Source organism: Mus caroli, unplaced genomic scaffold, assembly GCF_978045245.1.
Source record: "Mus caroli unplaced genomic scaffold, Mus_caroli_1 scaffold_17, whole genome shotgun sequence".
Taxonomy (NCBI): Eukaryota; Metazoa; Chordata; class Mammalia; order Rodentia; family Muridae; genus Mus; species Mus caroli.
The window spans coordinates 14,720,799-14,734,584 of record NW_028227272.1 but is presented as its reverse complement, the minus strand read 5'-3'; the positions used below and the strand labels follow the sequence as shown (position 1 = coordinate 14,734,584).

General features: G+C 44.8%; 1 protein-coding gene across 2 annotated transcripts in view; it reads left to right on the top strand.

Moving 5' to 3' along the window:
- Positions 1–13,786, top strand: part of Dgcr2 (DiGeorge syndrome critical region gene 2) — a 50,695-nt gene that overhangs the window by 5,898 nt on the left and 31,011 nt on the right. For both annotated transcript variants that reach the window (XM_021185478.2, XM_085832434.1), the window contains exon 2: positions 13,191–13,313. In XM_021185478.2, the coding sequence (XP_021041137.1) occupies positions 13,191–13,313 (123 nt within the window). The remainder of the gene's footprint in view (positions 1–13,190; positions 13,314–13,786) is intronic.

Sequence of the window (13,786 nt, the reverse complement as noted above, 5' to 3'; positions counted from 1 at the left end):
ATTTTGCCATGGCAGTCCTTGGTAGGACAAGCCCAGGCTGGAGGTAATAGCTTGGGGGCCTGTGGCTATGGGGCTAGTGGACATAGATGGCTTTGTGCTTAGGTGGTAGAAGAGCAAGTTGTCTGTTAGAAGAGGATTGGAAGTTACAATTTGCTTTCTGTTGCTGTGCTACATAACACAGCCACAACAACTTGGGGGAGAAGGGGTTTATTTCACCTCACAGACTATAGTCCATCATGAGGAGGCTGAAGGCAAGAACCTGGAGGCAGGAGTGGACTTGCCTTCCCCCAGCTTTTTTACAGAGCCTAGACCCACTTGCCTTAGTCATGGCACTGCCCACAGTGGGTTGGTCTCTTCTGCATCAATTGGTAATCAAGAAAATGTTCTACAGACATGACCACGGGTCAAGTTGACAAAACTGACAAGTTTTGCAAAGGTCTTTTTCTCATTCTGGTTAATGGCTGGTGGTTGTGGATTCAAAGCATTTACCCTGAAGCTACATTGCCCGGGGTCAAGATGGGCATAGTGCTTTATGGTCTCCTCTTCCTCTCATCTGGTTCTCTCCCCGCCCCTCTCCTTTCTCCTCTCCTCTGTCACTGTCCCTGTCCTTCTCTCTCCTCCTCCTCCCTCCCACCTCTCTAGATTACTTTTGTGCCTCATCTTCCTCACTTTGAATATAAGCATCATAATATGGGTTCATGGAGACTTAAGGATTAAAATGGGTGAGGAAATACTCCAAAATGTATCTGATATAAAGCAAGTGCTTTACACAGATCATCTGTTGGTATTATTCACAGGTAGATTTGAAGGAGTCTAGGGAACCCTTGAGTCTGCGAGCCGGATGGTGTGTACGTGCAAGTCAGCGGGGGCCTCCCTCTAAGAGGTCCCAGAGCTCAGTGCAGTGGTTTTCAATCTTGCCACACACATAGCAACCACTGCAGGATTTTCTTTTCACCTTGTGTTCTTTATGTTTTCACATTATTTTAGTTATTTCTGAGAATTTCATGTGTGAATACTGTATATCATTTTTACCCCACTCTCTCCCTCCAACTCCTGTGTCCCCACTTGAAATTCCTGACCCCTTTTTCTTGATTATTATTACATATATTGCATGTACATATGTGTACATAAATACATCCTGCTGAGTCATGTAGTGTTACTGTCTCTATATGTCTGTGTGCTGACTGTTTGCGATTGAGTAGCCTATCGGGCTCATCCCCTGGAGAAGAATGTTTCTTCTCTTAGCAACCATTATTTTCCTGTAGCTCTTCCTCTAGGTGTGGGGCCTTGTGAGACTTACCTCGTCCACATTGGATGTCAATTGGCAGTCTTTATGCAGATCTTGTTTGAGCAAATATATTGTTAAGATTTCATGGGTACAGCTCCCTGTCGTAGAAGATACTATCTTGAAGTGAATCTTACAGTTTTTCTGTCCCACTCCCATGCCCTTTTAGGGTCTCTGACCTCTTGTGCGTGTTCCCTAAGCTTTTTTTTTTTTTTTGGTTTTTCGAGACAGGGTTTCTCTGTGTAGCCCTGGCTGTCCTGGCACTCACTTTGTAGACCAGGCTGGCCTCGAACTCAGAAATCCGCCTGCCTCTACCTCCCGAGTGCTGGGATTAAAGGCGTGAGCCACCACGCCCGGCCCTAAGCTTTAATTGTAGGAGTTGTGCATGCATTGAGGATGGACAGCCCTCACTCAGTTGTTCTCTGCATGTGATGTGAACTCCTTCAGTCCCATCAGACTGCGGTTGGTCACTTCCAAGACACAGGTGCCACTATTGCATCCTTGGGGCTACCTTGCCGTGCAGTTCACTACTGTGTGGACAGCGTCCACAGCTGGGTAAGACTGTTGATTGCTTTTCTCCTTGGCAGCTGTACTGTAACACCTTTGGATGTTAGCTCCTCCTAAGGGAGGAGGATTCAAGGTCAGTGCCAGCTCAGCTTTCTATCTTACACATGCAAAATGTATGGTGTCTTCACCAATAGGAGTTTAACTTTCAAGTTCTGGGAGGCCACCAACGGTAACAGCAATACCCTGCACTGTTTTGGGAGTCAACTTAGACCCCCCCTAACCAATAATTTGAAGGGAGGTTTCCCTTGCCTGATACTAGGGTTTTTGTTAGTCTGTTAGTCTATGGCTCTTGGGAGGAGCATTACCACTTTAAATACCTCCTAGATAAAGCACCCCCACACACACACACACACTCCTTTTTCCCATTTTCCTTTTATGGTACCTGGTCTTACTGTTCCCCTCTCTAGGGCCATGTCCCCTTTTACTTTCTGTGGTTACTCCAGGCTATACATCCACTTGTAAAGATTTCGAACTAATATCTGCAAATAAGAGCAAACATATAGCCACTCTATTTCTCACAGTGCTAGAGTTATTCATAGTGACAGGGGTTACTCATTGACATATTTTGTGGGTTTGTGTCCTTTGTGCTTGGACAGGCAGAGTGGGCACTTAGAAACCATTTTTTGAGGAGCTGGAGAGATGGCCTAGCAGAGGACCCAGGTTCAATTCCCAGCAACCACATGGCAGCTCACACCTGTCTATAATTCCAGTTTCAGGGCTTCTGACACCCTCAGACATCCATACAGGGAAAACACGAATACATATAAAATGAAATTTGTTTGTATGTATGTATGTATGTATACACACACATATTAAAATGGCTATTGTGTTTTAGTTTAACATAAAGGACAGTAGTTCCTTTAGCCATCTGCCTTGCAGCTGCCCTAATGGAGGTGGCAAAGAGGATGAGGTCCTTGTAGTCATTCTGTAGGGATGGGAGTTGGAGGAGGGAGGAGGCAGAGCCATCTGGTTGGGCCTCATGTTTGGTGACTCTTGCTCCTTGGGTATTAGCTATACTGAGAGACAAAGAGCGAGGACTTCTTGCTGTGTGGATCCTTCCTAAAGCTTACCAGCCATCCAGTCTAGGGTACAGGTGGGGTGTCCCAGAGAAAAGGGGTGTGTCTTGGCATCTGGACTTGGGCACAGAGTTGACTACATGAGCTGGGCAGCTCATGGGTAGCCTTGGTTGGGGCCTGGCTTGATGTGAAGCTGCACTCTCTCTCTTCGTTTCTGTCCTCTTCTACCCAGTGAAGTTGTTACTTCAGTTACCCTGAGCTGCTTCTCCTATCCCCACACTCCTTGCTCCCTCTCTGCTGCTTTCTGCATAGGCTGACTTCTATTTGCTGATGTCAGCCATCATTTCACCCAGTTTGTCTTTCTCCTTCAGCTGGGGGCTGCTTCCTGTTGAGCAGGACAAGGCTGACTGTGGGGCTAGGTGAGTCAGCTGGCTTGAGAGTGTACTCAGGTGGGTTCCTGAAGGAACTTTAGGAGATCATAGCCATATGTGGGAGGGTGGGTGTGGGTGTGAACAGATGAGTATGAAAGCCAAGGATCAGGCTCAGCTGTCACTGCTTAGGCACCACCATCTGATGGTGTATGTTTGTGTTTCTATGTATATATGTGGATATGGGTGCATGTGCACATGTGTGTGGGTGTGAAAACTAGAGATTAATGTGGACTATCCTTTAATTCACTCTCCATCTTGGTTCTTGAAGCAAGGTCTCACTGTATTCATAGCACATGGACTTGGTTAGAATGGCTGGCCAACAAGTCTGGGAGAGTCCTGTCTTCACTTTCCCTGTGCTAGGATTAGGCACATGCTGCCATACCAGTTTTTAAATAGATCTGGGACCAAACTCAGATCTTCATGTGTGCACCAAAAGCTGTTTCTTGACTGAGCCATTTCCACAGCCCCAAACTGGTTTTGTGAGTTTTTCACTGGCCTGAGACTCACTCCCTTAGGCCAGCCAGGTGTCCACTTCTGCCTCCCTCCCCTGTACTGGGGTTACAAGCTCATCTTACCACAACTGGATTTATTTGTTGTTTTAGGGTTTGTTGTTGTTTCAAGACAGAGTTTCTCTGTGTAGCCCTGGCTATCCAAAAACTCAATCTGTAGACCAGGCTGGCTGAGAACTCACAGAGATCTGCCTGTCTCTGTCTCCCAAGTGCTGGAATTAAAGGCATGCATCACAGTGCCCAGTTAGCCACAACTGTTTTTGCTTGCTTGTTTTGTTTTATGGTTTATTGTATTATTTTGTTTATATGAGTACATGGTAGCTGTCTTCAGACACAACAGAAGATGCCATTGGGTCCCATTACAGATGGTTGTGAGTCACCATGTGGTTGCTGGGAATTGAATTCAGGACCCCTGGAAGAGCAGTCAGTGCTCTTAACTGCTGAGCCATCTCTCCAGCCTCACAACTGGATTTTTTTTTTTTTTTTTTTTTTTTTTTTTTGGTTTTTTCGAGACAGGGTTTCTCTGTATAGCCCTGGCTGTCCTGGAACTCACTTTGTAGACCAGGCTGGCCTCGAACTCAGAAATCCGCCTGCCTCTGCCTCCCGAGTGCTGGGATTAAAGGCGTGCGCCACCACGCCCGGCACAACTGGATTTTTAAAAGTGGTTTCTAGGGATTGAACTCAAGTCCTTGCATTGTAAGCTTTTTTTTTTTTTTTGGTTTTTCGAGACAGGGTTTCTCTGTGTAGCCTTGGCTGTCCTGGAACTCACTCTGTAGACCAGGCTGGCCTCGAACTCAGAAATCCGCCTGCCTCTGCCTCCCGAGTGCTGGGATTAAAGGCGTGCGCCACCACGCCCGGCACATTGTAAGCTTTTTACTAACTGTTTTTTTGTTTGTGTTTTTTAAATTTGTTTTGTGTGAAACAAGATCTTCCTTTGCAGCTCAGATGTCCTAGAATTCAGTGCATACCATAAGCAGGACTTGAACCCATGGTGATTCTCTTGCCTTAAACCTCCCAAGTAAGCATAAGCTGCCACGCCCAGCCCTTTTTCTCTTGCTGTTTGTATGTTATTGTTTGTTTTTAATGTTTACTTTTGCTTATGTGTGTCTGTACACAGGTATTCCTGGAGATCAGTAGAGGGTATCACTTAGATTTTAATCAGAAGCGAAACTAAGGACACTTAGGACCAGCATGTTGATGACATGCATTGCCTCCTGTGTCACAGTTCCAAAACCAGGTGACAGCACTGGGTAGTTGAGGAGTGCAGACTACCTAAAGATAGGTATCTTGTCATTGGGTCGAGACCCTTCAGTGTCCATAGTTTCCACAGGGTGTGCACTAATGCTTTACTGTTCTTTAGGCCTGGGTGGTTCATCAGTGGCTTTCAGCCTGTGATCTTACCACAGTGTCTTTGTGTTCAAAGGAACGCCTGCATTGCATGGGTTTCCACAAGCTTGGGAGACTTGCTCATAATTTTAACCTTGCTGTCACCTTTTATGTAGGCGTTGTGTGTTTGGAACCGTGTGGTTATATTATCTCTGAAGACATTTCCGTGGAAGTAAAGGGTCAGAAAGGGTGTTTTATTCAACAGCACTCAGAAGAGTCAGGGAAAGCTTATGAGTTCCAGACCAGCTCAGGCTATGTAGTGACTGAGACTGTCACTGAAAAGAAGTATTTTTATGCCTGGGGAAATGGCTTAATTGGTAAAATGCTGGCTAAGCAAGTTTGTGGACCTGCGTTTAATCCCTAGCAAGCACATGAAAGATTGGGAAGAACAGCATGGGTCAGCTGTGAAAAGTGAAGAGAGGTCTTAGAACTCATTTGCCTGCTCAGCTTGCTGAATTGGTGAGCTTCAGGTCAGCAAGGGTTCCTGTCTTACCAAAAAAAAAAAGTGAGAACCATTGAGCAAAACACCTAACATTGATTTTTGACCTTTGCACAAGTACATATGCATGTGTTCACATGCAAGGGCACACTTACACACACTGTTGGAGGGCATTTAAACAATGTTTGTGTGGAGATCAGTTTTTGGGAAGCAGTTCTCTTTCTCTTCCTACCTTGTTTTGTGTTTGAGACAGGGTCTTCCTGTACAGCCTAGGAGGCATGGAACTCAGTCTGTAGACTAGGCTGGCCTGGGTCTAGTGAAACCTCTTCTACCTTGTTTTTGAGGGAGAGAGTCTCTCCTTGTTTCTTCCAGAGTTTTTTTGTGATCCAGTTCTCTTCTCTCTGTCCCCATCTCTCCTGAGATTGCTGGGATTGCAGATGCAGACTACTGTTCGCAGCTTTTTTCACCAGTTCCAGGGATCAGGTTTAGATGTCACGCTTGTGTAGCAAGAGTTTTGTCTTGTTATTTATTTACTTATTTATATTTTTTGCTTGCAAACCATGCTTAAGAAAAGGTATTTTAAAAGGAAATAGGTCCTATAACTAATGGTAAAACATGATTTAAAACAAAACAAAAAACCAGAAAGTAACTATAAAGATGATTAGAACACAAACAGACACAGACATAAAATTGTAGCTAAATGCTGTTCCATGTTTGTATGTCACAGTTGCAGTGTGAGGTGGGATTTAACCCTGTTCTATATAGACAGCAGGGTCTTAGAATACATTACTTGGCCAAGGTTACATAGCTTCAGAGCTTCACCTTGTAAAGTAGAACAAGTATTTGGAGTCTAGGTAGCCTGACATTAATACTTTGATATGTGCTGCTCTAGTGGGGACCTTTGGCTCTGTCTCGTCTTGTACCTTTCCACCTTGAGTCTCAGCCCATTTTCCAGCTAACCATCATCATCTGTCCTTACTGTTCCCTTTTGCTGCCATGCCCAGCACTACCCTTCAGGAATTCCCACACTCAGCCTGTCAGGTGCTGAGCACATTTCCTCCTCACCTGTCCTACATCTGTGTTGGGCCTAGTTGCTTCTGTCTTTGTCCCTCTGCCTCCACATCATGTCTGAACATCCCACACTCTGTTAAGCACTTTGGGTGCACAGCCTAGTTAACCATAAATAACATTCCTTTTCAGATAGTTTGTGGTGTGTTGGTCTTGTGCTTAACTGCAGTTTCCCAGGAGTATATGAAATGATGCTTTTAGCTGCATAGAACTCTGAGCAGAGATCAGAGCGTGATACTGTTTAGATTTAAGAGTGGGTGGAGTACAGCTGTCCATTGCTTCTTGGCCTGAGATCATCTTTTTGTATGCCTCAGAACTCCAGTCTAGCTTTGCTTCAGGAGTTGCCTTGTTTAATTTAGTATTGCCCTTAGGTGGGGTTGGAGTGTAGTTCAGTGGTAGAGTGCTTGTCTAATATATCTATGAGGTTCTGACTTCCACCCTTTACTACCAGGGAGGAAGGAGAATTATGTTGGCAGTAAGCCTAGGTTACAAAGCCAAAATCTCCGTCTCAATAACAAAAACTTACCTGTAGGACTTTGAAATCTTTCCATATCTTAAATTTGCTTTTGTGAGTCAGGTAATTTGTCTGCAATTCCATTTGGAAAGTTGGTCCTCAGAGGCATGTGGGAATCTCATTTCTTTTTCTCTAAATAAGGATAGTACTTAAAAAGTACTGTAGAAGGCTGTTTACTAGACACAGTAGAGCAAAGTTGAGTCTTGCTTTTATTACACTTACATGTTGTGTGTATGTCCATGTGTGTGCCTTTACCCACTGAGCCAGCCTGCCCCTGCTAAAGTTCAGTTTTCTTGAGACAGTGTCTCGTGTAACCTTAAACTCAACTATGTAGCTGTGGGAAGTTTTGTGGTTTGAATGAGAATGCCCTTATTGGCTCCTATATTTTAATACTTGGTTTCAGGTGGTAGAACTATTTAGGAAAGATTGGGAGGTGTGGCCTTGTTGGAAAGGTGTGTCACTGGGGTTGGCATTGAGGTTTCAGAAACTGTGCCACTGCCTCTTGTGTTGTCTCAACATGCACACTCTCAGCTACTGCTCCAGCACCATTCCTGCCTACCTGATGGCAGTGCTCCCTACCCTCATGGTCAGAAGTAATTCAAATTGTGAACCTCCATTAAGCTCTTCTGTAAGCTGCCTTGGTCATGGTGTCTCTTCATAGCAATAGAAAAGTCACTAAGATACCTGGCCAGGTGGCCTCTGAATTTATTCAGCTTCAGGTTTAGTTGAGTACTGGCCACCCTAGCCAGGACTTTGCTGGAGAGACCCAGCAGTGGGCCATACTCTGCAAAGCCCTGAGCTCTGGTTCCCCTTTGCTTAGGGGACCTTTTCAGAGCATTCTCCTCTTCCAAGGTCATTGCTAGCAACAGAACACTCAGGACTTGAGTAACAAGCAGTACTTGAGTGAGTTCTTCTCAGCCCCCAGGACTGCCAGGAATGGTCACCTTCATGCATATCAGAACAAGGAGTGTCGCCTAGCAAGATATGGTTATAGCCATATGGTCTGGAGCTGAAGCTAGTCTTAAGATGGGTTTCTGGTGCCTCTTTCTATACTAATCTCGCATACCATCCCAGGAAGCTGTAGGGGCCAGGTATGTGACAGTGACCAGAAAGGCGCTACAGGATTGCAGAGTTGCAGAGAGTGCCAAACCAGGCCCAAGAAGATTCTTGGGGCAAGGGTGTAAATGTCCCTGGGCTCTCATGAAAGCACAAATGGTACTTTTGAAGGTGGTGGGAAGTGTAAACATCACAAAGGTCTGGTCATGGTTGTCCTCCCTTTCCTGGCTCTGTCCTCCCTGGCGTGTGTTGGACAAGCACCCTGATTTTTCCCTTCATTGGCAGCTGCAGTCCTTCTTGAAGTCAGACCATATTTTATGAAACTGCTAGGCTCAGTCTTAACTTAGACGGCTCTGTACTATTGTGCCTTTCCCTACTGCCATGCTGATTGTAGGATTGCCCTAGGCAGTGTTGTGGTGGCTTAGATATTGGCCTATCCCAGGCCTCATTCAAGTTGTTCTTCACTCTTAACTTAGAATGGGATCTATTTTGTATGTTAGTTATCTATTGTTAACAGTGGTTATGTCTCCTCTTGATGATATCCACAGGAAAAACTAGAATAGTGTGGCCAAATGGAAAAGAGGTCCCTCCAGATCCCTTCAGATCCTTTCTGCTCTGCTGCTGGTTTGGAGTGTGATCCTGGAAAAAATACCTTTTTTTCTAGAAGCTTGTGGTATAGACTGAGAGCCTTTGCAAAGCCTGCTAGGACACAGCTGCTAGAGCAGGATGATAAGCAAATGACAGACCTGCAGAGACCACTCTTGAGGCACAAGTTGTGCATGACCACTTCGCCACGAGTCCTCATTGTCTCAGGGCACTCAGGTGGACATGGAGAGAAAGTATTCTAGCCAGGCGATGATGACGCATGCCTTTAATCCCAGGACTTGGGAGGAAGAGGCAGGCAGATTTCCGAGTTCAAGGCCAGCCTGGTCTACAGAGTGAGTTCCAGGACAGTCAGGGCTACACAGAGAAACCCTGTCTCAAAAAAAGAAAGAAAGAAAGAAAGAAAGAAAGAAAGAAAGAAAGAAAGAAAGAAAGAAAGAAAGAGAAAGAGAAAGAAAGAAAGAAAGAAAGAGAAAGAAGAAGAAAGAAAGAAAGAAAGAAAGAAAGAAAGAAGAAAGAAAGAAAAGAAAGTATTCTAGATTTCCTACAGACATTTGAGACAGCTCAATTTACATAATTTAAAATGAGGCTAAATCTTGCTGACAGAGAAGGTGATTCTAGAAAAAGAATCTTATCGCTAAGACTTAGAAATTCCTACAGACACAAACTACAAACTCTCAGTTCGCACCCACAGAACAATGTATTAACCTCTCCAAATAACCCATTGTAACACATATAAGTTATTATAACCAAGTAATAGTCTGCTGAATGAATAGAGCGCACTTTCTCTCCATCCTTCAGCTGATGCCTATGAGCTGCTTCCATAGTAAGTGCTGATGTAGACTTCGGTGCACAACTACCTGTTAGAGTCTCTGCCTTCAGTTCTCTTGAGTATATGTCTATGAGCGAAATTGCTAGTTGATATGTTAATTCTATGTTCCATGGATGCTGAATCATCTCTCAAAACTGTAGTAGTAGTCTAAGGCTCATTCTCTACTCCTTGTCAGGACACTTTAAGAAATAGTTCTGTTCTAGTTGTTCTAGTGCATAGTCCTGTCTCACTGTAGTTTGGCTTGTGTACCTCTGATGACTAATGTTGCTGAGCATTTTTTCATGTGTTTATTAGTGAATCATATTGGCTGTCCTAGTGTAGATCAAGCTGGCTTTGAACTCACAAAGATCCACCTACCTCTTCATCCCAAGTGCTGGGATTAAAGGCAATTGTTTCTATTTCTTTGGAGAAATAACTACATGATTTTTTTAGATTTGAGTTGGGCAGTTGAGTTTTTACATTGTTACAGGAATTCTTTATATATTCTGAATATTAGTGCCATATGTGATACTGAATTTAATATCCATTCAGTGGGTTATTTTTCTGGTCTTTGATCGTGTCCTGACCATAAAACTCTGTGAAGTCACCATTATCTGTTTATTCTTTTTTTTTTTATCTGTTTCTTCCTTTTTTTTTTTTTATCTGTTTATTCTTTTGCTGACTGTTGCTGTTGGTCTTATATCCAGGACCAGTCCCCTATTTTCTAGGTTTTTTTCTTTTGTTGATTTTTTTTTTTTCGAGACAGGGTTTCTCTGTGTGTAGCCTTGGCTGACCTGGAACTTACTTTGTAGACCAGGCTGGCCTTGAACTCAGAAGTCTGCCTGCCTCTGCCTCCCAAGTGCTGGGATTAAAGGCATGTGCCACCACCGCCCAGCTTTCTAGGATTTTATAGTTTTAGCACTTATGGTAGAAGTCTTTGATCCACTTTGTGGTAACTTTAATTTTTTTCAAAACCTATTTTTAATGATGGCTCTTATATACTCTAACTTTCCTTTTAGCCCACCACCTACCAGAGGTAGTGGGAAAGAATGGATAATGGGGAAGTGGATCTGTTTAGAAAGGTTCTTTGGAGTAACTCCTGTCTGTGTTGTCTGGAAATCATCAGTACAGTTCACAGGTTAGCAGGCAGTGGCAGCTTGATCCACTCACAAACACTTCACAGATACACCAGCAGTCCAGTTTGGTAGCATCAGGATACCAACAGTGGTGACGTGACCTAGCAGAGACAGCCAGGCCTTAGCACAAATCAGCAGGAAAGACTAGGAGGAGTGCCAGAAGTTGTGCCTCTCTTGGTGAAGCAAAGGTCAGTGAAGACAAGGGAGACTCACAAGCGTTATATAGCTAGCTCTATAAGCAAGCCCAGCTCTGTCTCCATCACTGCTCCTCATGTTCTGTTTATACCCTCCAAATATCATGTGCCCTACCTGCCTCCTTCACGGTTGTAGATCAGTATGTAAACTCTCAGCTACTGCTCTTGTGCCATGTCTGCTGCCATGTTCCCTCCCCACCATGGTGGTCATGAAACTGTAAGTCCCATTAGTGCTCTCCTATAGATATTGCCTTGGTCTGATGGAAAAATAACTCAGAATGGAAGAAAGGCTCAGGTTTTCCGAGGCTCCAGCCTGAGATCTGGTGACTCTGCCACTGTGGCTTAAAAGCCTGGACAGCAGAGACCTGTGGAGGCAGGTTGTCTCCTTCCCACTAAGCCATCTTGTTGGCTTCTTGCTCCCTTCTTACGGTCTTTTTCTTTGTTTCTTGGTTCTGATGCTCTACAGGGACACCCCATCTCCGCATCGTGTTCTCTTCTCTTGTTAGTAGGTTTGTTCTCTCCGCAGTTTCCACATCTCGACTTCTCATGTTTAGTTTAAGATTCTTGAGCACTTGCCAGGATATTAGTGTTTTGAAATGCCTATTTATTCTGTCATACATACCATGTCAACTTTATTTTATTTTATGTTTAAGATTTCTTTTATTTGAGGGCTGTAGAGGTGGCTCAGTGGTTTAGAGTGCTAAATCCTCCTTTTGATCCATTCTCTAGACATGTGAGGGCGTATGTGAGCCTTTATGAGGGAATCAGACCCAGGGCCTCCACAACAGACAGTGCTCTTAACCAGTAACTCATCTCTCCAGCAACCCCCACCTCCTTTTTTTTTTTTAAAGGAAAACTTTATTACATTTAAACTTTTTGTATGTTGGGAGTGTATTATGTGTTTGGTGCATATGTGGGAGTCAGGGAATGACTTGCAAGAGTCAATTCTTTCCTTTTGCTATGTGGGCTCCAGGGATCAAACTCAGTCATCAGACTTGCCAGCAGGCCAGCTTACCCACCCAACCACCCCACTGACCCTCATATTCTTTGTCAAAAGATGAAGCCTTAAGTCCAGTTCCTAATCTTGGATAACATTCTCTATAAAATGTCATTGTGGCCTTAGGAGATATCTCAGTCAGTAAAGTGTTTTCTATGCAAGCATGAGGGCCTGGGTTCAATAGCTAGCACCCATGGTACATATTTACTGTCTTGGGTGTTTGGGGAGGCAGAAACAGGCAGCCCTGGGGCTTGCTGGCTAACCTTACCCTAAACAGCCATCTCAGGTCAATGAGAAACCGTGTCTCCAAAAACAAAGTGGACAGCGCCTGAGAAGAACACAATAATCCAAACAACAACAGCAGACAACCTGTATGGAAAGTGAGACAGGCTAGGGCTTAAGCTCGGGAGGGTGCTTGCCCTCCGTGCACAAGGCCTGGGCCACCAGTGTGCTGCTGTGTATCTGGGCCACATGGTGAGAGCCTGTCTCCAAAGGAAAGGGGCATGAGGGGAGAGTAAAGGGAAAGTCAACACAAGGGAGGAGTTGACACTGGGCTCTAGTGTCCTTGCTGCCTCCTCTTTTGAAGCTTGTGTTTTGCTGAGTTTGTTTAGCATTTTTATCTTGTCAGAAGCCACTGCCAGCTTTACCTTACTCTTCTCATGTTACTGCCTTAGTAACCTGGCTGCCTGCAGCATCCTGATAGATAAAAGTGAGGGATCTCAGCCTGCAGCTTCTGACAGCTGGCTTTCCAGGGTCTTGAGTGGCCTCATCTGTTCACACATCACCTTGACGAGCCCTCTTGTAAGCTCTTATTTCCCTGCAGTGTTGTTGCTGTGACACCACATAGAACATAATAAAGTGTTGCCTTTCTAGGAAACCCTATTCAAGTTCCACCTTTTAAGAAAGGTATTCCAGAGTCCCTTGGCTAGACATGGTTCTGTCCTTCACCTTATTTTGGCATGCCATTTAAATGTTCTGTATATTCTGGTGCAAGGTTATAACCATTCTCCTCTATTTTGGGAGCATGCTCAGACCCTGCTGAGGAAGCAGTCCATGGGCAGCTCACTCAGCTCCTAGACTACTTTCCCAGGGCTACGATGATGTGGGCAGAGCACCTCCCTTCTACGTTTCTGCTTCTATGCTACTTCCTCAACAGCCTGTTACTCTTTGTTCTACAGAGCTTCGGTGCAACCCTGGGCAGTTTGCATGTCACGGTGGTACCATCCAGTGCATACCCCTCCCCTGGCAGTGTGATGGCTGGGCAACGTGTGAGGATAAGAGTGATGAAGCCGACTGTCCAGGTGAGTGAGTGGGTCCATCTGTCTCTTTGCCATGGTCTCCCACGGGGAAGGAGTGTGATCAGGCAATCCATGTGGTCTGTACACATTGGAAGGGCAGTGTGAGTTGACCCACTCTTAGCTTTTTAAAAAGTGTTGACCATGATCTAGAACTCATGATCTAGAACTCATGAGTTAACAGCACTGGGGATTTGAGGTACTATTAGCCCTGGACTCACAGAACCTTGAGAGGGTATGTGTGTGTGCTCACTGGCCCTGGGTATCAGTGCCCACTGAGGCTTGACTAGTGTAAACTGTAAACTAGCACTGTGCTTATTTCCCTTGCCCAGGCGTTCTCTGGGAACGTGGCACTTGGAGATTTTCTCATGGCCAGTTATAAGCTCCTAAAGACACAGACTGGTTTCTACCTCAGCACCCTGATGAATTTAAAGCACCATGAGTAATAGCATTCATTCCATCCATAGGTCAGGTCGTCT